Source organism: Trachemys scripta, chromosome 1 (genome assembly GCF_013100865.1).
Source record: "Trachemys scripta elegans isolate TJP31775 chromosome 1, CAS_Tse_1.0, whole genome shotgun sequence".
Classification (NCBI taxonomy): domain Eukaryota; kingdom Metazoa; phylum Chordata; order Testudines; family Emydidae; genus Trachemys; species Trachemys scripta.
This window is the reverse complement of record NC_048298.1, coordinates 323,786,928-323,811,663: the sequence shown is the minus strand read 5'-3', so window position 1 is coordinate 323,811,663 and position 24,736 is coordinate 323,786,928. Positions and strand designations below refer to the sequence as shown.

At 43.5% G+C, this 24,736-nt stretch overlaps 1 protein-coding gene across 2 annotated transcripts in view; it reads left to right on the top strand.

Moving 5' to 3' along the window:
- The first annotated feature begins 2,712 nt into the window (after window positions 1-2,712).
- TMEM135 (transmembrane protein 135) overlaps window positions 2,713-24,736 on the top strand; it is a 346,732-nt gene continuing 324,708 nt past the window's right edge. Inside the window, exons 1-2 of one of the 2 annotated variants that reach the window (XM_034758994.1) lie at window positions 2,713-3,014; window positions 23,281-23,408. In XM_034758994.1, coding sequence (XP_034614885.1) covers window positions 2,874-3,014; window positions 23,281-23,408 — 269 coding nt within the window. In that variant the 5' untranslated portion in view covers window positions 2,713-2,873. The remainder of the gene's footprint in view (window positions 3,015-23,280; window positions 23,409-24,736) is intronic. The other variant, XM_034758995.1, reaches the window with a different exon arrangement.

Sequence of the window (24,736 nt, the reverse complement as noted above, 5' to 3'; positions counted from 1 at the left end):
CACTGCTCGTCATCCCAGACTTCCATGACGATGTGATCCCACCACTCGGTTCTTGTTTCCCGAGCCCAAAAGCGGCGTTCCACGGTGCTGAGCATGTCCGTGAATGCCACAAGCAATTTTGTGTCGTATGCGTTATGCGGCTCGATAGCATCGTCAGACTCCTCACCCTCACTCTCACTTTGGATCTTAAGGAATAGTTCGACAGCCAAACGTGACGTGCTGGCAAGACTCGTCAGCATACGCCTCAGCAGTTCGGACTCCATTTCCCGCAGACAGATCGCGCTGCACAGAAACTGTTGAAAGATGGTGCCAAAGGTGGACGGAAACAAAGGGATTTCTGGGATGCAAAGCGATGCATCACAGGGCACTGGGACAGGACCCAGAATCCCCCGCACCCACGCCCGCTTCCCACAACCCACGGCGCCAGAATGGGAAAAGGTGCTCTGTGGGATAGCTGCCCATAATGCACCGCTCCCAATAGCGCTGCAATTGCTGCAAATGTGGCCACAACAGTGCGCTGGACAGCTGTCAGTGTGGATGTGTGCTGCATGAAGTCAGGTTTAACTCACAGCGCTGTACATCCGCAAGTGTAGCCAAGGCCCTAGTGTAAAGGGAGCAGATGATGTCATGTCTCTGTTATATGTTGACACAACGCATCAGACATCGATAAGGCTGGAAAGTCACAGTGAGTTGAGGAGTTAATCCCCTATCCATTTGCTATTAGTGCATGCTTGTTCCTCATTCACAGAGCACCTGTTATTTTATTTAAGTTTCAAAGTACATCTGTATTCACACATTGTAGAACTGATGAATGAAATTGTTTTTAATTGTTCACTTTATTAATGTAACTTCATAAGTAAAGTTTTATGAATGAAACAATATTCATTCATAAAACTGGTTACCCCAATAACTGGCTAATTAACAATTAAGATGTTTGTTAAAAGCCATAGCTGTTCAGTCAGCTGCCTTTGTAAGTTTCACTATCAATCCAATTCCTGCTTAAATCACTGAGACTTGCACTGTTTCAGTATTGTAATTTCTGTTCACCATTTATTACACTTGCCTACAGTGTAACTTCTGTTCACTGTTTGCCATATTGTAATTCAAACCCCATTTTAAAACGCTTACTCCATTTTGTAAGGGCTTGCTGCAACCTTCATTTTTGCAAACCCTGCTGTAATCTTATTAGTTTAGTTTAGATGTGTGAATGAGGTATGTATGGATGATGGAATCAACCTCCAGCCCCAGCCTGTCCTGATTAAATAGAGTTCAAACACCAACGGCTGAAGATGCAGACAAGAGCCCTAACAAAGTAAGAAGAATCCACCCTAAAAAGAAAAGGTACAATAGAAGGAAAATGAAAGCCCGGTCCTAGGCTGAAAGTCATGTCTGCAACTAATGGGTGATCAATCACCAAACCCAGAGGCAGCGTGACACAGCAAGACCTATAGACTCTGGATTCAAACTAAAGCCTACAAAAAGGATGGATGAGATGGAAAACTTTGGAGGAGGGTAACATTCTGCTGCCAACATGGAAGGGCATCGGTGCATGCCCAACAGAGACCCAGCTCGTCCTTGTGCCCGGCTTTCCTGGCCAGTTAGCCGCCACAAGCTACGAACCCAAGCTGCAAACTCAAGCTACAGACTCAAGCAGGACTGGTAACTATGCAGCAGCTGCAGAACATCTGATGGATGTGTGTGTGAATGTGTGTGTGTGTATATAGGTATTAGGTATAATGTGTGTGTATAAGGATTAAGATATTAGTTATTGGTCATAAATCAAATTGTTATCATAATAAATGTGGCATCTTTATCTTGTCCCCTTTAATAAGATCCTGCTAGTTTTTATTGGTATAACACCATATAGTGCTCCAGTTGCCTATCCCATTAATTAAAAATTACAAACAAACAGACAAAGGACTGCCCATAAATATATCCACCTCATCCCAGATGCTTAACCAGGAAGGGAAAAGGAAGGTGGGTAGAAGGCTAATAAACCAGGGCTCCAGCAGTCAGGGTGGGGTAACGGTCCAGGCTGAGTTCTGAAACCGAGGGCTGCACAGACCTCCCCAAGTCCCCAATCAGCGCTCTCCACCCCGCATGCACAGAACCAGGGCTTTGGAGCTGTGCTCCAGCTCCGCTCCAGGCAAAAACCTGCAGCTCTACTGCTCCGGGCTCCACTCCAAAGCCCTGCTAACAGAACAGTCCCCTCTCCACCTCCTCTGCCCAGGCACAGAGCTCCTCATCCGGCCGTCTCCACCTCCTCATCCAGCCCTCTTCACCTCCTCTGTCCCAGGCACGGAGCTCCCCACCCAGCCCTTTCCACATCCCCCCCATGCACAGAGCTCCCCACCCAGCCCTTTCCTCCCCCACCCCCATGCACAGAGCTCCCCACCCCCATGCACAGAGCTCCCCATCCAGCCCTCTCCAGCCCGCATTCACATATCAGGCCCCTCTGCACCATAGGGTGACCAGACAGCAAATGTGAAAAATCTGGACAGGGGATGGGGGGCAATAGGAGCCTATATAAGAAAAAGACCCAAGATCGGGACATCTGGTCCTGGTCCCCCCGCACCCATGCGGCGCTCGCTCGCTGTCCCGCACAGAACGCTGTGCCGCTGGCTCCTCCTCCCGCCGGGTCAGTCCGGGGGGCCGCCGGCCCCGGGGAACACAAGTGCTGAGAGTCGCGTTCTGCTCATCCCGCCCGCTCCCGGGCGCGGGACGCGCTGATTGGCTGCAGGGCTCACGCGAGCTGCGCTGGGGGCGGGTTTGGCCGCGAGTAACCCCGGACGCGCGAGCTGCCCGCGCGACCTTTCTCCTGCGTTAGTGGTGCCGCGGCGCCCCCTCCCCGGCGGTCGCAGGAGAGCGGCAAGATGGCGGCGCTGAGCAAGTCCATCCCCCACAACTGCTATGAGATCGGGCACACCTGGCACCCGCACTGCGGCCAGGCCTTCGTGCACATCACCCGCGGGGCGCTGGCCGAGTCCCTGCGCATCTACGGCACCCTCTACCTGGTGAGCCCGGACCCGGGGGAGGGGTATGGGCGGGGCAGGGACGTGGCAGAGGCTGTGGGGAGAGGTGGGATGGGCATGGAGGGAGGATGGGCAGGGGATGGGCGGGGAGGATGGGCAGGTACTGTGTGGGGGGAGAATATGGGTATGGGGGAGAATATAGGGTATGGGGGGAGGATGGGCACGGGCTGTGGGAGGGGGGGAAATATGGGCAGGGGCTGTGTGTGGGAGAATATGGGGCATGGGGGGAGGATGGGCAGGGGCTGTGTGTGGGAGAATTATGGGGAATGGGGGGAGGATGGGTAGGGGCTGTGTGTGGGGAGAATATGGGGCATGGGGATGACATTGAGTAGGATGGAGAGGATCAAGACAAGGGGTGGGGGCAGAAGAGGACAAAGCATCCTGTGTCTGGTGACCCCTGAATGGGACAGGGGAGAGGGGGGGAGGGCCAATGGGACAGGAGGCGGAGGAGGTCACCAGGGTGAGTTCTGTTGGAGGAGGAGGGAGGAAGAAAGCCCTTGACCTTCAGGGACAGTGAGGGGAACATGGATGCAGGGCACTGGGGATGACAGCATCCTTTACCTGGAGAGAGGATCAGGAGGAGATCCTAAGGGTGTAGGTAGAGAACCATGGTGGTACAATGGTGGCATCCCTGTCTTGTGAGGGGATACCTACCTGGGTGAGGCAGGGTGTTGGGGATGGGGTGACTTTGGGGAAATTGGGCACCATTCCTGGTGCTTGAGGAAACTATGTGTGTAGGGGTCTTTTTAGATAGGGAGGCTTCTGGGATGAATTCCGATGTAAGATTAAGGTATGTTACTCCTTATTTTGGAATGCATCTGGGATGAGCATCCTGCCCCTCTTTCTCTGCACCCTGTATATCTTTGGGGCATCTGGGATATGTCCTTTCTGCTTAACTGTAGATATTCTATCCCACCTTTCCTCCACTTTGGGAGGTATCAGCTCTTTTCTAGATATGTTTTTTTCTCAGGCAGTTACATGCTTGCCTCTTGCTTATCTCTCCTTCACTTCCATCAAAAGTTTGTATTCCTCATTTTAAGTATACATATCCTACCTTTAACTATGTAATTTACAGGCCTCTGTATCCTGGGGAACATGTGCAGAAGATTTTATATATAGTTATAGTTATGCGAGATGTATCTTCACTTTCCCAGCAGCAGCTTTTGAGGCCCGATAAGATATTTTCCTAATTTGACTAGGTGAATAGTGATATTTCATTTGGCAGGAGAGAGATTGAAATTGACAAGATTTTTATGCTGTTTAAAGTGGTGACAGGTTAAGAGAGAAAATTTAGGGTGTTGATCATTCTGTCAATAGCATCTGTGCAGCTCCCATTGGAATCTGTGGAAACTGCATTTGTAAAATTAAGAGGACAGTCAGGCTGACAATATGTTAAGCATGGATTGTCAAAGGAGCCTAAGTAGATTAGGCACCCATTTAATGGATGTTGGGCACCTAACCCACTTAGGTTCCTTCAAAAATACCAGCTTAAAGATTGGATTAAAGCACTTCACGCAATCCTTCCTTACAAGAGAGGGAAACTTGAAGATCTTAAAGTGAATCCAAAATGAGTAAGACTTATGGCACATCTGAACCCTGAATTGTAACAGCACTCACTGAATGAAAATTGTAACAGGCTTGCTTCTGAGTTAAAATTTGTTGTTCCATACAGAGAAATCCACACACCAGTCTTTACACATCCTTGTTATTTTTGTTTACCATGCTTAACTTTACCCATGTGAGTGATCTCATTAGCTTCAGTGGGGCGTACCACTTGTGAGTAAAGCGAAGTGCAAGTGTAAGGTGTTTGCAGGACCTGGAACTTTGTTTTAACAACTCACAGCAATGAGTAAAAAAATCCAAATTGTGTGAAGAAAAATCAAATTCTGCATTTTGTGTATTCTAACTGTAAGTGCCTCCTGTTCTATGTGCTTTACAGCTTCCGTTTCATCTTCTTAATTTTATCAGTGGGTGGTTAAGTGCTGTTTCCAGTACTACTTTAGGCCCTGTCCTCTTCACAGCAGTAGAATTTTACGTGCCTGGCCTTGTTCTCTACCAAGCATGTAATTGTCTCTGTCTGTCTGTTTCTCTGGTGCCACAAGTTAATAAGTTAGGTAAGTGGAGATTAAACTAAAGAGTTCATCTTCCAAAAGTTTGTGTGGGAGTAAATTAGAGTGAGCAGACAAGGAGAGAGTGACTGGCCAGAGGCCAGTGGTACGGAAATGAACACATTTGGGGACAATTGTGAGCCATAGACCCAATTTGTAACATCTACAGCTTACACTTCTGAAATGTTTGCCCACCTCTCTGTCAATTATGGAGACTGACTGAGCCAATTAAATGTAGCCAGCATTTGATGAAAATTATTTGTAAGTGAAATGTTGGCCAAAAACAGTCTTTTTGTATTGTTAAGCAGTCCTGATATTTTTTTACACACCTATGTAATGTGCTTAAATGTACTTCGGGTAAAAATAAGCCTGCAAGCTTAGTGTTCCAACTGTCTTTAGCTTTGCTTCAGTTAATTTTGGAAAATCTTTGCCATTGACCTAAAGTAAATTGACAGCATCCTTTAAGGAGTATATTTGACAGTCAGTATACCTAAAATCAGCTATATAAGTAAAGCTGTCAATATTGATATAACTATCTTGTTATGATGAGCCTTGTTGCTATCTGTTATTTGTATTATTGTAGTGCCTAGGAGCTCTAATTGTGGAGCAGCGCCCTGTTGCATGAGGCATTGGACAAACACAGAACAAAAAGAGGCTGGATAAAAGTTTTAAAAGTAACTGCCCCTAAACTGCAGTTTGTCAAAATAAATAGTACTTTTAATTGTAGTGTCCTTACTTTGTTGTCTGTTTACTTGGTAATTCTCAGTGGGTCTTCCTAACACACACGTTTAGAAGCTCATGTAGGCACAAATAGCTTCTGAGATGCTTATCCAATCCATGCTATGACTCCTACGGCCTGCCATTGCTCCCTGCGTTATTTACCCAATTTACATCCAGAATACAAAGTGTCTGCTCTATATTGGTAGGAAGGGTTTTTGAATGTTTGTTCAGTAACTCATCATTGAGAGACCTCATTTGTGTAATTGTGTTGTTTTTGGATCTGAATAGTTGTCTTCCTCTTGTCCCCACTCATTCCCCGTGCCATCTTCCCCAACATCTTCCTTGTTCTCAATCCTGTGAATCTGGCCATTCTACAAAGGGATTTGAAAATAGACTGCGTTTATACTGCATGTCCAGACCTCTATCATAAATAAAAAGATCAATTTACATCTAAAGGGTGCTTTTGCTCAGCTTTGAGCACCCATTAAATTTGCATGTTTGTCTTTGAAAATTCCACCAAACATGGGCTCCCATGCAACTTGTGCATAGCAAAATGCCAACTTATACAATTTCTGGCGGGCCCAACTACTACTTGAAGCCCTAGATCAGTGGTCACCAACTGGTCGATCGCAATCTCTGGCGCACAGCGGAGCTGCCACTAAGACAGTGGTCCCAAGGGGGCGCAGGGGTCTCCCTCCGCGTGCTGCTCCTGCCTGCAAGCACCACCCCCGCAGGTCCCATTGACCGGGAATGGGTAGCTGTGGCCAATGGGAGCTGCGGGGGCAGGGCTTGCAGAGAGGGGCAGCATGCAGAGCCATATGCTGTGCCCCCCCTCCAGGGGCTGCAGGGGCATATTGGCCTCTTCTGGGAGTGGCGTGGGGCAGGAGTAGGCAGGGAGCCTGCCTTAGTGGCAGCCATGCTGCACTAGCAACCAGGAGCCGCTGGAGAAAAGTCCTGCCTGGCGTGAGGCCGCACTCCAACCACCAGCCCTGTGCCCCCTCCCAGAGCCAGCACCCCATACCTCCTCCTGCACCACAACCCCCCTCTAAAGCTGGCTGCTCAAACCATCTGCAGAGTACCCAAAGGAAACCATTTGCCAATACACATGCTAGTCATGAGTGTGAATTTGATGTGTCTAATGCATCACAATTCTCAGTGAAGTTAATAGGAATTCTGAATCAGCTCCTTTCAAGCTCAGACCTTTGGTAGTCAGAGTGTGACTAAACCTAGAAGCCAAGAGAAGCTCTACATTCGCTGGTATGTTTTACTTACTTCCACTCAGTTTGAGTGAGGCAGAATTTTTCTCTTCATTATACCTACAGTTCGAAAGCCACATAAATAATAATGTTAGTGATGTGGTTTAAAATTTTTAGCTAAGAAAAAAAGTTAACTATGAAAAGTTATGTTTTTCTTCAAATGCAAGGCCAGTTGCAAAAACAGAATATCACCTTTTACCCTTTTCAAGGAAACCTATAAAACACGGGGCTCGTTTACATTTGGTATTTTTGGACCAACTGCATCAGTACAAAAAAATCTGTAGTGTAGACAAGCCCTAATCAGAAATATAGTATTAAGAAGCATTAGGGTGACCAGATCACAGGGATGAAATATCGGGACGTGGAGGGGGCGGGGTGGCGGAGCAAAAACAAAAAAAGAAGCAGTTTCACAGGGGCTGGGGGCATTAGCAGGCCCCAGCCGTGCCGCCAGATCGCAAACAGTGCCCCGGTAGCATGCGCTGCCTTCCCCACGGAGCCTCCAACCCCCCCGGGCACATGCGGCACGTCCCGCCACCTGCAGGGAGCCCCGCACCTCTCCCGCTTGGCTGTGCTCTAGCAGCTCCTTCCTGGCGGGGCGAGTCGCTGGAGCGCAGCCGAGCGGGAGAGGCGCGGGTCCCCCGCAGGCGGCGGGGAAGTTTATTGTTGGAGGGACCCTGGCCGGTTCCTCGCCCTGTCCGCCGGCTGCCCTACCTGGGACAAGTCTCGCCCCCGCAGTCTCTCTCCGCCGCGTGTCTCCGGCGGGTGGCCCACACCCCTGGGCCGCGCCGCCCACCCGGGCCCTGCCCGCTCCGCTCTGCCCGCAGACCCACCGCTCTGCCCCTTGGGCTGTAGGGCTGGAGCTACCTCCGTGTTGCACTGCAGCGCTCCTGGCCCTGGCCCATGTGCCCAGGCTGCTGCACAGGGGCGTCTTCTCCCCAGGCCTGGCTCGGGATCCAATGAGGCAGTGAGGGGGCAGATCCAATGGGGGAAGGAGGGGACGGAGTTGGGGTGGGGGTTGGGGGGGGGGCGAGAGCCCTTCCAGGCTCCGCCTGTGCGCTGGAGTGGAGGGCAAAATTGTTTTTGTCCAGTGTCCCGACCGAACATCGGTCAGGACGCGGGACAAACAAGCAAATATCGGGACAGTCCCGATAAAATCGGGAGGTCTGGTCACCCTAAGAAGCATGCACCTCTTGGATCAGACTCCACATAACTGCAAGCTAAAGATCTCATGGAACTTTTTTTGAGGAATAGTGAATAATGCTGTTATACTGAGTAACATTCTAAATCCTCTCTCTTTGTCACAGCAATGGAGCCAAATATCCAAAACTGTGAACTGCTGAGTGCTGAATAGCCGCTCAGTTTGCTTACACCTTAGTGTACCACATGTATTAACTTACTACTTTGTAAACTGTTTCTAGATAACTTGAACATGAAAGGTGATGTATAAAGCTAAATAGTCTCCTTTTTCACAGTTTTCGTTAAATCCTTGACTTGCCAAGTTTAGTGGAGCTATAGAGGTTTCCCCCCACCAGATATATTCTTTCATTTAGTGAAGCCAGGATTGAAATAAGGGAATTTTCATTTGCCTCATGTTTTTGTAGCAGAAGCATGTTATACATCAGAAAGTGCAGGAGATTGAATTTGCAAATAAGTACATTGAATTATGCGAATTTGTCATTTATAATTTGAATATTAAGTTTACTCAATTGTATTTCCTTTTCTGTGGAAAGAAGTAGCCATTTTAAAAACTTAGTTCAGTATTTGTCCTAAACTGTTGTTTTCTAAGTGGATTTGGATATACTGTCTTGATTTCAGTTGGGCTTAAGAAAAGGGTGGGTGGATGTAAGAGAATATAATAGTGTGTCTATTGGTCAACAGTGGTCTGTGGAATCAGTTTTTTTGGGTCCTCTATTCAGCCTGTCACTGTGACCTTGAATGAATCATTTCACCTTTGTGTGCCTCAATTTTCCCATCTATAAAATGGGTATAATAATCCACATGAAAACAAACTTGTGGAGTTAGTGGCATGAGGCATGATAATTAATACTTGTAAAACACTTTGAGATACTCAAAAAATTCTGTAAAAGTGAAAATTATTACTTAGAAAAGTCTAGGGATTTTTTTTTTTTTGCAGCAGATGTAATTATACCAAACCTCTGAGCTCCAAAGAGTGTCAAGTATAAGCGAAGCAGCAATCTTAGAGCAGGAACAGTTACAGCAACTGACTTTCTGTTGACAGATTGGCTAGCCAGAGACAACTCAAAGGAGGTACCGAACTGTCCCCACAATAGGGGGAATTTTTTAGATGCTCCATTTTGCCACTAACTTGAGCAGTCAAGGAATCTCTGAGCAGACAAACACTGTTGGCTGCTGGTGAACTCATTGACTGCTGGATCTGTCATCCTTTCCCGACTGCCCAATAATAATCCTGAGTAGGCACATTTTGATTTTTCTTGTGGCCAGTGACTATCTCAAAAGCCAGGGATAGCTATGAAAGTGCAGCCCAAAAATAATGCTTTCAGGAGACTAGATATCTATCTGTTACTGCTAATGCTATTAAAAGCATGCCCAAGCTTGTTGAAACATCACATATCTGTCTGTGCTGGTCCTGCTCTTCCTTCTCTGTTAAAGTGTTTGAAATGGTGCTAGCCATATGTACAAGTGCTGTCAGTACTATGGAGACATGTTATCTTTTAAAAACGTAATCCTGATTTAGCTGTTCCTATAAAGCATCTGAACTGTAACATTTAAGAGTACTTGGTATCTGCTTGTGAGGTATTGCTGATGGTCAGGAGTGTGTCTGTTGAATACGGCACTCTTGTTTGAATACTGGAAACAGAACATGTAATATAATGGAAGAGGCAACAGTAGATAGCTGGTGTCTTTGACTCCCAGTACTTTATAATATCTATATTACCAGAGTCATTGTAAGGCTTTGTTCTTTAATATTTGTCATTCACTTTGCTATCTTCAGAAGGCAGGTGTTTTAGGAAAAAGTGCAAAAGAATTAGTTGGCAGTAGTGCTAAAAAGACTGGAATAAGTTTTATTATAATGTTTTTCTTTAAAGGTGCTCCATGACTAAAGGCCTCCTGAGTGCCCAAGAAAATATGACCAAATAGCATAGCTTACAAAAGTCCAGTGTAAATAAGGCCCAGGAAATTTATTAATTAAAAATGGAAAGAAAGCAGAACAGAATATGAAAGTGTATTTTTGTATTTTGAGTCATTAATAGTTGGCCTACTTCCTAAAAGTAGGAGAAAATGATTTTCCTGAAGGAATCTTAAAAAATTTAAAGCTGGAAAGAAGGACCTTAGGTAGTTGAAGTATCAGGTTTGAAACATGTAGGCTTCTGGAGCTATAGGTTCAAATTATAGGAAGGTCTATTTTAACACTTCAGTTTTTTAATGCGGATAAAATGAACTTTTGTCCACTTGCTATATGTGGGTCTCCTGAATGACAGACTTAAAAAAAAATCCTGATTGCTCTGTGTGAACAGTTGAAATTTTTGTGGTACATTTCTTCAAAAGCAGTAGTGTTAGCTAGTGTCATGATTAAATTTTCATTTATATAATTGATTATAGGAGACAGAATTTAATCTTGCAATTTCATTTAGCTAAAGTATTCTTCACTTCCTCTTCTAAACTGTTGGTAAACACCTTCTGTGTTTCATCCCAGAGGTGGCTGAATTACTGTGGTGGTAGAAATAATTGTTTTGCATGGTGTATGTAGATAAATATACATTTAGAAAGCACTTTGCAAAATGTCTGAATAAAAAGTATAATTACAAAATAGTATTGTGTTAGAAGAGAAGGAGAAAGCACTAATGATGGATAACTTATTATTTGCATCATTGTAGCACCTAGGAGCCCCAGTCATAACTAGGACACCATTGTGCTAGACACTGTACAGACAGAACAAAAAGACAGATCGTGCCCCAATGAGCTTACAATCTAAGTGTAAGACAAGAGCAGACATACTGGCAGGGGAATACAAGGAAATAATGAGACAGTTTTGGTCAGTGTGATAGGCTGTGGTCTCCACGCACCAGTAGCCTAATTGTCAAGTTTTTAATGACCTAAACTCTTCAACAGGCAGACATTTTCTTGTTGCTTGTAGTGAATGTCAGCAAGAGGGTGCTGCTGAACCAGTGCAGAAGTGTAGACCATGTCTAGCATTACTACAAGTGTAGCCAAGAACAAATGATCTTTACCGTGATTTCATAAACTATCTTTGAGGTTTGGGCAACTTTGTATCATTTTCAGTGCTAGCTCAGGTGCACCGATTGCTGAGCTATGTTGTTGGCAACAGAACTTTCTAGTGTAGACAGGGCTCTAATGGGCAAAGCTGAAACATTTTTGAGAATGATCCCATTAAGGACTAAAGCAGGGAGGAAAAAAAGAGTTCATGGGGAAGGAGATGTTGCATCTGGAGGTAGTTTGAGGCCAGAGGAGGAGGAAGGTTACAAACAGGCATTAACCGCTTTATAACTTTGCCTTCTGTTCTATGCGACAATACAGTAGAATCTAGACTTTTTTGAATACCAGTATTATCAGTGATCATTTTTATGAACCATTTTTTCCTGATTGGAGGGAAAACAATCATATTATGAAACTATATTAAGAAGTACAGTAGAACCTCAAAGATATGAACACCAGAGTTATGGACTGACTGGTCAACCGGACACCATGTGGAACGGTAAGTAAGCAATCAGACAGCAGCAGAGATATCTGTCCTTCCCCCCACCCCAAAGTAGCAAATACTGTACTGTGCCTGTATTGCATCTTAAAGGTAGGCACAGCTGGGCTGCCTGTCCCCACCCCATCCCGTACTTGCCATATGGGGGGCAGTCACTTACAGGTAGGAGGTGAAGACACTGAGTTTCACAGGCACAGCTGTGGGCCCCCAAGCAGGCAGAACAGGAGCAGTGCTGGGGTCTGCAGCTTTCCTGTAAGCCACGGGCGCAGTCCTCCACCCCCTCCAGAAAAGAAACTTCCCGAGTTCCTGCAGGAACCTGGCCTCGAGTGTTGCTGCTGGAGCTGGAGCCCAAGCTCCTGCCTGGATGTTGCGCTCTGGAGGAGCAGCTCAGTTTTAAAGGCCACAGCCTGCACTGCGTACCCACTGACACCGTGGTGCCTCACTCATCACCCTTGCAGCCAGGGGGCTAGAACCAGCTGCCTGTGCACATCCCGCTCACTGGGCAGCCACTTACAGATAGGAGGTGAAGACACTGAAGTTTGCAGGCATAGCGGTGAGCCCTCTCTCCGAGCAGTCCACCCTGAGGAGCATCCCATAACATCTTGTTCAGAGTTATGAACGTTTCAGAGTAATGAACAACCTCCATTCCTGAGGGTGTCTGTAACTCTGAGATTCTATTGTAGTTGCCGTCTGTTCGCATTCTGGTGCCTTCAATGCAATGGAAATCACTTTGCAATGTTTGTAGGACAGGAAGAAAGTGATGTGGTGCATCATAGAGCAACTTATGCACGGTGACTACTGTAATTTTGAGAAGTTCAGTTTTATGAACTCTTTCTCCTGGAGGAATTCTGTGCCACTGCGCGCACACAGAATTCATGTGCCATGTGGAATTTTCCCCCTGCAGAAAATACATTCTGCTGGAAAAGTGCTGCACTTACGCCTTTTGCCAGGGGCTGCTGTGGCCCCAGAACAGAGAGCAGCTGCTCCCGGGCAATCCCAACTGTGGATAGGGAAGAGAAGAGGCTTCCTTTTTCACAATGCCCTCCCTGTGGGGCCAGGTTAGGAGGCATTGGATATTGGGGGGATGTACAGTGTGGGGCACATGGGGCTGCTCGGAGGGGTGTCACAGACTGGGATAGGGGCTGAATGGAAGTGGGGATGCAGGGACACAGTGGGATGGGGGAAAGGGGTAGCTGCTCATGTGCTACCTCACACAAGTGACTCATAACTGTTTATTCACCAAGCAAACACAGCTTATACAAACTACTCTTGATGCCCATGGTTATGAAAAAGTCCCTTGACTGGTGGAAGGACACTCAAAATGTTTGCGCAGGAGTCCCGTTTGCTCAACCATCTCTGACAATAGTAATAACAACAAATGCATCCCTGTTTGGATGGGGAGCCCATCTAGACACACTGCTCAAGACAGGTGATATTCTTCTGAGCCCACTGTACACATAGAATACCAGGGTTGGAAGGGACCTCAGGAGGTCATCCAGTCCAACCACCTGCTCAAACCAGGTCCAATCCCCAGACAGATTTTTGCCCCAGATCCCTAAATGGCCCCCTCGAGGATTGAACTCACAACCCTGGGTTTAGCAGGCCAAGGCTCAAACCACTGAGCTATCCCTCCCCCCAAAAACCAGATCCCCTCCCTCTGAGTCAGGATGCAGCCTCAAACCGGGCTTGCCTATATCCCAGCTGCTGAGCGTAACCAGAGGGCTACAGGGGAACTCACAAAATGATAAGGACAGCTTTGACTGTTAACAAAGTACTGATTTTGCCCCAGATTCCTAAGTGGGCCCCTCAAGGATTGAACTCACAACCGTGAGTTTAGCAGGCCAGTGCTCAAAGCACTGAGCTATCCCTCCCCCCCCATCATCTTGCTGGAACTCTGGGCGTTCAGGAATGCCTGTTTTCATTTTATGCTGTTGATCAGGAGCAAATACATGAAGATCATGACAGATAACATGTCACATATATAAACCATCAATGGGGAGCGAGATCACCCTCTGTGCTGAAGTGATGAGACTCTGGAATTGGTGCATATGAAATCAAAGCAGTTTCCCTTCTGGGCATTCCAAACGTCACCACAGATACCCTCAGCAGACATTTTTGCTCAGGACCACTAATGGGAAATAGATCCCATCATGCTCCACCACATATTATGGTGGTAGGGCATCCTGCAGGTACCTGTTTGCCATGGCCAGAAACAAGAAATGCTTCCAGTTCTTGAGAGGTGGACTGAGTCACCGCTCCTTGGGAGATGTCTTTCTCTTTCATTAGACATTGGGTCTGCTGTATGCATTTTCCTCCAATTCTTCTAATATCCAAGGTGCTGATCAAGGTAAGGAAAGATAAGGCCAGGGTTAGTCTGGTGGTCCTAATGTGGCCAAGACAGACATGGTTTCCTTTTCTCATCTAGTTGGCTGTTTGTCAACCGATCACCCTTCAGATGTTCCTCATCTTCTCTCTCAGGATGCCTGTCAAATTCTTCACTCCAACCTGGAAGTTCTTCGCCTCAAAGCATGGCTAATCAATGGCTCACGGGATTAGACTCAGTCTGTTCTGAGGAGGTAACCAAAGTATTGTTGCATAGTAGGAAGCAGTTTACTCATAATATTTACCTACAAAAAGTGGATGAGATTCAGCTACTGATGTGACATATAAGACACCTTCCACCAGCGTTGTACTAGACTACATCCTGGAATTGAAAAAAAACAGGGTTGTTTCTGACATCATCATAGGACCTAATCACACCAGCCATACCATCAGGGGCTCGTTCACCTGCACATCTACTGAAGTGATATATGCCATCATGTGCCAGCAATGCCCCTCTGCCACGTACATTGGCCAAACCAGACAGTCTCTACGCAAAAGAATTAATGGACACAAATCTGACATCAGGAATCATAATACTCAAAAACCAGTGGGAGAACACTTTAACCTGTCTGGTCATTCAATGACAGACCTTCGGGTGGCTATTTTACAACAGAAAAACTTCAAAAACAGACTCCAACGAGATACTGCTGAGCTGGAATTGATATGCATACTAGATACAATCAACTTAGGATTGAATAAGGACTGGGAATGGCTGAGCCATTACAAACATTGAATCTATCTCCCCTTGTAAGTATTCTCACACTTCTTATCAAACTGTCTGTACTGGGCTATCTTGATTATCACTTCAAAAGTGTTCTTTGTTTTTTTTTCCTCTTACTTAATTGGCCTCTCAGAGTTGGTAAGACAGCTCCCACCTGTTCATGCCCTCTGTATGTGTGTATATATATCTCCTCAATATATGTTCCATTCTATATGCATCTGAAGAAGTGGGCTGTAGCCCACGAAAGCTTATGCGCTAATAAATTTGTTAGTCTCTAAGGTGCCATAAGTACTCCTGTTCTTTTTGCGGATACAGATTAACACGGCTGCTATTCTGAAATTTAAATACAGTTTTTACTGCTAATAAATATTAACCTTTGAACCCTAATTACACTATAAGAGGCATGCCTACTCTAATTTAAGCCCCATTTCAACCTGAATGTCGTATCTTGAAAAATTAACTTGCAGATGCATGCCCACTGGCACATTTTGTGCTGTGAATGGGAGATGAGGGTTTAGCTCTAGCTGTATATTCTTATGCAGCCTGGTTTAATGTCAATTAAGGCATTACTAGAGACTATTTACATTTACTTGCTTTTGTTGAAGTACAATTCTAAAATGTATGATTCATTCAAAAATTTTCAACATGATACATTTATCTGCTCCTTCCCTTCATAGTGCAACCAGAGGAACCCTCATGAGGCTGAGTTTTATCCTCCTTTATTTGTATGTTCAACACCCATTGACTTCCAGTAACGTTCAGTTAGTTGGGAACTTTTACTTTGAGGACAGAGTGAAAAAGCCTTTGACAGTTTAGCCCACGGGTTCTCAGACTTTTGTACTGGTGACCCCTTTCACACAGCAAGCCTCTGAGTGCGACCTCCCTTATACATTAAGAGCACTCTTTTGTATATTTAACACCATTATAAATGCTGGAGGCAAAGTGGGGTTTGGGGTGGAGGCTGACAGCTCGTGACCCCCTATTTAATAACCTCGCGACCCCCTGAGGGGTCCCGACCCCCAGTTTGAGGACCCCTGGTATAACCAAATGCTTATCCCTGTCTGCATTGGGATCAGAACCATGGTATCTACAAGTATATGTTAAACACATTTGTTCTAGCAGAATTTCCCTGATTAGTATTTGTTCAATCTGTTGTCTCTACCCATGACATTAATGTAATAATGAAAACATTCCATGCCCTCAGTGATCAGATATTGTCCTAGTGTCTGGGCAGGAAAAACTGTTTGTTTATTATTATTATTATTATTATTATTATTATAATAAATACATTTGTAGTCATGGTTGCTGATTGTACTGTGGCCAGGAAAATAGATCTGTGTGCACGTGCATGCACATGCTTTTATCACTGTGTTGAATGTTAACAGTGATTTATATAAGAATTTTATAAACATTGTCAGCCGTTGCAAGAAATAAACATGTTTTTTCGATACCCAGTGAGCGGTGTTGTAACTGTTAGATTATTCAAAAGACGCTTTTTTTTTTCTTTCACAGTTCAGTGGTTATAAGCTCTTTGTTAGCATGATAACTTACTTATAATTGTTATAATTTTTTCTTTTTGTGGGTTATTAAATTGTCTAATGGGATTACTTTTATTCATCTTACATATCTGCAGTCAACTTTCTAAATGGACCGCATCAACTTGAAAATCACAGTTCAGTCTGAAAATGTTACCTGTAAGTGTTACAAGAGACACTTTTGACTAGAGGAAAAAATTTCCTCGGCTTTTCACTTTCTTTTGTTGTTTTTAATAGTACTCAGTTTTACTGTTCCTTGTGTAGTTCAGTTAATTTATTCTCGTTTGTGAGGGTCTTTCATGCATTAACAAAGGGTGACACTTTAAAAAAAAAAAAAAAGGAAAATGTCAATATTCTTGTAATAATTGGCAAGAGGATTTGGAGTAGCTGTAATACCTGAAGCTTCTAAATCATACTTTGAAATTGACTAGCTTTCAATTTGACAGTCTTTTAATGTAGCCTTTAGCCAATAATGGAAAAGATCTTCATTCGCTAATTTAAAAGGAAGCAGCATGTACTCTTACAAAATTCATCAGCATGAAGATTTGTTGACTGTATAGGAGGGGAGGGGTGGGAGAAGGTGAAAACATCGTTACGTTAATTTATAACCCAGAAGATGTGATTTTTTTAATGAGGAAATCATCTGTGACTATTTCACAGATGAATGAGTCAAGAAATCTCACTGAGCTCAAGGACACTCTATTCAAGTGTCCTCCCAGGAGCTCAGTTTAGACCCTGAGATGGACATTGCATCCACTGAAAGTCAGTGAGGCTCTCTAAGGAATTACTGTGTCACTTGATTCTTGCAAAGTGTTTCAATAAGACTCTTGTTCTTCTCTGGCCAAATCCATAATACCATGTGGTGTTCTTCCCATGATTTGAGACAAGTAGAAATATAGATCATAGATTGCTGAAAAGGCCTCTAACATTATCATCAAGCCGTCATGACCTCTGAATTACTTATTTTTGGGCAAATAGTTTGCACATGCTGAAGATATATGAATTGTTGATACAGATTCCTGCACACCATGAGGCCTTCAGTGAAGTCAGTGTTAAGTCTTGCCTGAGTGGTACTGACATACTTACATGCATCAGTAACATAAAAACATTCAGGTCAATCTGGCCTGCTTCACAAAACTTTTTTAGTTTTTGCAAAGTTTTGTGAAGAAATTTGAAAGGAGAGGGATGAAGGAACATTCCCAGTTGAAGGATCAAATAAAGGACAGGAAATGTCTGAGGTTCTTTACTTCTTCATCTATTATGCTCCAGTTGACCATGGGTTGAATTTTTCTGAAACTGGACAAGTGTCAGATGCATCAGAAATTAGCTGGGATTGCATAAAGCAGTAATACAAAACTACTCAAGACCCAGGCAGACTGCTAAGAGCTACCAAAGGATCTCTCAAAACTGGGTGACTGAGCAACAAAATGGCAGATGAAATTCAGTGTTGATAAATGCCAAGTAATGCACATGGGAAAGCATAATCCCAACTATGCATATAAAATGAAGGGGTCTAAATTACCTGTTACCACTCAAGAAAGAGATCTTGGAGTCATTGTGGAGAGTTCTCGGAAAACATCCACTCAATGTGCAGCGGCAGTCAAAAAAGCGAACAATGTTGGGAATTGTTAAGAAAGGGATAGATAATAAGACAGAAAATATCATATTGCCTCTACATAAATCCATGGTATGTCCACATCTTGAATACTGTGTGCAGATGTGGTCACCTCATCTCAAAAAAGATATATTGGACTTGGAAAAGGTTCAGAAAAGGGCAACACAAATGACCAGGGGTATGGAATAGCTGCCATATGAGGAGAGATTAATAAGACTGGGACTTTTCAGCCTGGAAAAGAGATGCCTATGATAGTGGTTAATAAAATCATGACTGGTGTGAAGAAAGGAAATAAGGAAGTGTTGTTTACTCCTCATAACACAAGAAATAGGAGTTAGCAAATGAAATTATTAGGCAGCAGGTTTAAAAAAACAAAAGGACATATTTTTTTCATACAACGCAGTCATCCTGTGAAACTCCTTGCCAGAGGATGTTGTGAAGGCCAAGACTATAACAGGGTACAAAAAAGAACTAGATAAATTCATGGAGGATAGGTCCAGCAATGGTTATTAGCCAGGGTGGGCAGGGATGGTGTCCCTACCTCTGTTTGCCAGAATCTGGGAATGGGCGACGGGATGGATCATTTGATGATTACCTGTTCTGTTTATTCCCTCTGGGGCACCTGGCATTGGCCACTGTGACAGGATACTGGGCTAGATGGACCTTTGTTCTTACCCAGTATGGCCGTCCTTATATTCTTAATGCTTGTGATACGCATAGCTAAGTAATTAAGGCTAATTTTACCTTTAAAAATCAGCTGTTTCCAGTGCATGCAAATGCAGTTTTCTTCCCCCAGTGTTTAACACTGTTGTCCTGTTGGTATAGATAGAGCAACCCATGTTCAGCAACTGTTGTAAGAAAACGTGGTTAGCCAGTGTTTAGAACTGTGGTAGGACCATACTTTCTTAAACGGATGCTGAACTCGGTTGATCCTGTCTGTGATTGGGAGATGCATTTTCATCCTTGTTCGTAGGAAGAGCCATGTTTGACACCTGAAGTTAAAATGTCTGTTTCCTTTTTTTTTATATTTATAATTTTTTTTATTGAATTTTCCAAAAACAACAGATATACCAAAATATCAGATTCATTGTAATACACAAAGTAAATAAACAAGGTTAGGTTAAAGGGAGAGGAGAGGAAGTGACATATATATCTTTAGCATCTACGTTAATCATAGACCTCTAGAAAGTCAGCCCAGATTGCTTTGAATTTTTCAGGCATTCCTGTTGTGTGGAATGCCAGTTGTTAGCTGTGAGGTCAGCTGTGTCACTGAGCCAGGCATCAATGTTTGGTGGGGATTGTTTTTTCCATTTTTGTAGGGTTAACTTTTTAGCGCCCAAAGCTGCTCACTGGAACCATGCTGCCTTATGAAGAGGTTAAAATGTCTGTTTCTTAATGTTGACAGGGCTTAACATGTTTGTGTCCTGGCTGGTAAAACCCATTGCTTATGTGATCATAACTTATGATTTGTAAGAAACCTTCAGGAGACACAGTCATCTGTGTGCGTTTGCACTTGAGGAAAGAAGTGAACTTTGCATTGCTGTAGTAAGTGTCTAATTGATGGTTCATTTTTTGGATAGCTACTAATTATAGTGCTGCTGTGGCTAATGAGCAGCCACTTCTATTCAAAGCCCATTCAGCACAAATGATTTTAATATATGTTTAATACATTTCATTATGGCTTTTTTATGAGTTACATGGCCATAGATTAAAAGAAATAAGTTTTATTTCTTGCTTCACCTTTTTTTAAGAGTAATTTTCTCTTGGATAACTAAAATATCAATTTATTCATTTGAAATCTTTGTACTTATGTTAACGCATAGTGCTCCGTAAGACATAGGACTTGCTAAGGTATGAGAAACAACTGGTTGCAAAATAGATTATAGCAGGGCTGGCTTTACCATGAAGCGAACTGAGGCAGCCGCCTGAGGTACCAGACTGTGGGGGGAGGGAGGGCGAAACTAGGACCCAGAGTGTAGAAAATTGTGTCTGCTGCTGGTGCATATGTTTTCTCTCTGCTCTATATGCACAGAGATGGTGGAGTGCAGTTGTCAAGGTTCCCTCCCCATTCTGAACTTTAGGGTACAGATGTGGGGACCTGCATGAAAGATCCCCTAAGCTTATTTACCAGCTTAGGTTAACAGTAAACTGCCACCACCAAGCGTGTTCCAAATCTTAGGGGAGAGCCACTTGGAACTCTGCCTTTCCCCAAAGATTTCCCAAGTCCCTAGACCCCCCCTTTCCTGGGCAGATTTGAGACTAATTCCTCCCACCCCTTTTCCTGGGTAGGCTTGAGAGTATACCCTCACCAATTAGTCCTGGTGAACACAGATCCAAAACCCTGGGATCTTAAAATAATGAAAAATCAATCAGGTTCTTAAAAGAAGAATTTTAATGAAAGAAAAAGGTGAAAGGAATACCTCTGTGAGATTAGAATGCAAGATAATCTCACAGACAAACAGATTCAAAACACAGAGGGTTTCCCTCTGGGCAAAACTTTAAAGTTACACAAAGAACCCAATTTTATCCTCCCTCTATTTTGCAAAAGAAATCACAAATAGAAAATAAAAGTAACATAATACATTCCTTCTCTAAATACTCACTACCCTATAGGAGTGGGATGGCTCCTTCTTTCTCTGTGTCCGGCAAAAGCGCACACCCAGCACAGACAAGACTCCTTATGAAAGTGTATTAATTGAGCTAGTCCATCTTGCAAATAGACCTCTACCCCGATACAACGTGACCCGATATAACATGAATTCGGCTATAACGTGGTAAAGCAGTGCTCCGGGGAGGGGGTGGGACTGCGCACTCCAGCGGATCAAAGCAAGTTCGCTATAACGCGGTTTCACCTATAACGAGCTAAGGTTTTTTTGACTCCCGAGGACAGCGTTATATCGGGGTAGAGGAGTAGTTCTATTTTGAACGGTGAGTAAAATACTCTTAGTGTTGAATTACTCTTGTTCCCCATAATAGAGGGTGACTGAATAGATTTTAAGTCCTGGAGTAGTACTGCTAGACTAGAGATATTTTTAAAAAGATTAAGTCTGTGAGCATTTTTGAAAGAAAAGTGGCAGCAATATTTTTCTACAAAGTGTTGGTGTTCTGATATAATGGACTGTAGTGCCATGTTTAATTTTTCAGGTTTGAGGGTCAAAAATATAATACTGTGAAATCTATAATTAAGATTGCAAAATAGTTTCCATTAATAACCTCTTGTTTTCACTTGATGTCTCGAACTTTTTTAAAACTTCAAACTTAGTATGCTAGTAGTTCTTAAGGAGCAATGCATGGTTAGCAAAGTTTTTTTTAATGAATAATCAAAGTTAATAGTTTAAATGTTTTCTTATTAAATAAGAATTTTGAAAATATTATACAGTACATAAAGCTGCTGGACACTTAGACCTTCTCCCCCTATATTTCAGGTGTGTGAGAAGAGACATAACACACTAGATGTGGAAATTGTGTTATCACCCCCTAATGCATGACTGGAATTCACTCAGAGACTATGTTGATGAGGGCTGTATAAGAAGCTACATAGAACAGAATTTTCAGAAGCTGGATATAAAGAATACTTGCTCATACTAAGACAGTATTTCATAGCAGAGCCCTATAGAAGAGAATTATTTAGGTTGAGTCTACAAATATGCAGAGATAGTTTCCAGCCTCTTCAAGTTAGATCTGCTTGATCAGAAAACAATGTTAATTATTCACTTTGGAAAGAAACCATTCAACACCCAATTTAAATATCCATTTATTTGCAATGCCAAAATTAAAGTACATTTACCAAATATATATTTATATATAATATATATATAATCAAATAAGAAATGACACCTTCTTAGGCAACCGATCTGTTTCCTGTGGGGGAAGAATAAGGATACCCAGATCGGATATGTTTACAGTTACATATTAAGGATTTATTTAATCACTGTTGGCAAAATCTACTTGTTGCCAAAATTAAGGATTAGTATCTATGCACAGAGAAAAAGATAGCATTTATTACTTAATCTGACAGAGTTCCAAGATATCTAGGAGGTTTTCCTGGAAACTGATGAAGAAAACACAGACCTCAGGAGAAAGAGGGAGAAGCCTGGGATTCTGCTACCCTCACAATTTAAATTTTCCTGCTCTGTGGAGCTTTGTGCACTGCAAAGGATTTAAGATTTAAATGATAACAAGGTCAGCAAATGTCAACCACCCCTTTCTCTACCCGCAATTATGTTAACGAACTATCTGATCGCTAAGAAGCTCAGCTCTAACAGGCTCTGCAGCTCTTCTCAATGCTGCCCACAATATACTGGACACTCTTCTCCCTCCAGCAAGCAAGACTCTGTATCTATGTTGACTCTTCAGCTCTCCTATCTAATACATGTATTGCCCTCATCACCTTAATATCTAAGCAGCTCAGAATTATTAATGGATTTTATCCTCCCAACACTCCTGTGAGATAGGGAAGTTCTCTCTCCATATTACAGATGGGGGAACAGAGGCACAGGGTAGTTCAATCAAATCGCCGAGGGTGACATGGCAGGTCTGAGTTGGGAATTGAATACAAGTCTGTTGAGTACGAGCCCACTGCCCTATCAACTAGGCCACCACTCAGCCTCTTGTGCACCCCATCTCCATTCTACCCACAGCTACAAGCTCCTAATTCTTGATCGTCCTGAGTCCAACACAGTGTACAGAAGAAAAGAAGTACTGATCTTTCAGCATTTCCTCCACTGCTCCTGCTGTGTGTAGGAGAGAGAGGCAATATTTTTTTCCTGACTATTACAGCTGAACACTGGAAATCTTATGTGTGCAAGCAATGGGAAGCACCTGTATATGCATATTTATCAGAAAGGTGGAGCACCTGTACACCTCAGGATGGTAGATGTGAAAAGATCAGGGTAAGGTCAGATATGGGGGCTGTACGAGTGGTCTAAAGGATAGAAAGGAGAAAAGACGATTACTAACCTTTTGTAACTGTTGTTCTTTGAGATGTGTGGCTTATGTCCATTCCATTGTAGGTGTGTGTGCTCGCCACATGCACCGGTGCTGGAAGTTTTTCCTCAGTGGTATCCGTAGGGGACTGCTCTAGTGCTGTCCGGAGTGGTGCACGTATGCATGGTATAAGGGGTGACACTGGCTCCCCCCTCGCTCAGTCCTCTCTTTCTTTACAATGTAAAAAAGTTAGTTAAATTAAAGTGTGCATCTTTTTTTCCCCCTCCAGATTGCAGCAGTTCTCAGGAAACGAAAGCTTGACTATTATCTGCACAAACTGCTACCTGAGATTTTGCAGTCAACTTCCTTTCTGACTGCGAATGGGAGCTTGTATATTGCTTTTTTTTGCATTTTAAGGTTGGTATACACTATGCTAAATATTTGAGAATGACTTGCTATATAGTATCTTCAGTTTTTCCTTTTTATTTGTAGAATTATTCCGATATGCTTCCTATTGTGACTTCTTTGAAAAGCAGCCACACCTTTATTGGAATAAGAAAATGACCAAATGAAGGGTTCTCCCATCTTGTTTTCTGTCTTTACTAATTCAGTGCATATTTTTCCCACTGTTTTTGTCAGTATACCACTTTGTGAATTAATTTTTTCCATCCTTTTGTACTTCATCAATATCTATACTTGTACTAAGTGTAATACCTGGCACAGCATGCCTGATTTTAAATTGTAGTCCTTGGAGGAAATGGTATAGCTGATTGATATTGACCTTTAATTTCTTCCTGAAGCAGACGTAAATATCATTATAATAAATGCATTTTTTTTGGTAACTTTCTCTTTATTACCATAACTCTGGTCATAAAGGAAGGGGAGCTCCAATACAGCTGCTAATGCTTTCTCTTTGGCTAGCTGGGTGAATGTGATTGTTCTGTCTTTCAGCCATTGTTCTTCCTTCTTGAACTATGACAATGAGCTTTTCTGCTCAAGGAAATTGACTGGAATAGGTATGCTTTAATAGCTCCCCATGTGGAGACTCTGGCCTGGTCTAAACTGGGGGGGGGGGGGGATATTGATCTAAATTATGCAACTTCAGCTATATGAATAACGTAGCTGAAGTCAACATACTTAGGTCTACTCACCGCGGTGTCTTTCACTGCGGTTAGTCAACTGCTGACACTCTGCCGTCAACTCCGCATGCACCTCTTGCTCCGGTGGAGTACTGGAGTCAACGGGAGAGCACTCGGCGGTCGATTTATCACATCTAGACTAGACATGATAAATCGACCCCACTGGATCGATTGCTGCCCACCAATCCGGCGTGTAGTATAGACCAGCTCTCTGTTCTGAAATAAAAGTCTTTATTCCGGAATAGCTACTCTGCTCATGAAATGGAGTAATTCTGGAATAAAATCACTTTTTATTCTAAAAGTGTCCACGTGGGGGAGATACTCCAAAATACCTATATTATACCAAAGTTATGCTGGTCGGTTTCCTCCATATAGACAAACCCTAACTCATTTGTGCAGCACTAAACTAGCATGAACCTGACTTTCAAACTTTTTGCCACTTCATGATGAGGGATGTTGTCAGCCTTTTTAGGGACACAAGTAAAACTCTCTTTAAGGTATGGCTTTGTTCTGAAAAGTGACTCTAGGTGACACTTCGTTACTCAGTAGATCTAGTCAATGTGTATTGCAAGTAATTGTGGAGATAATTAAGGCTGAGATTTGCTT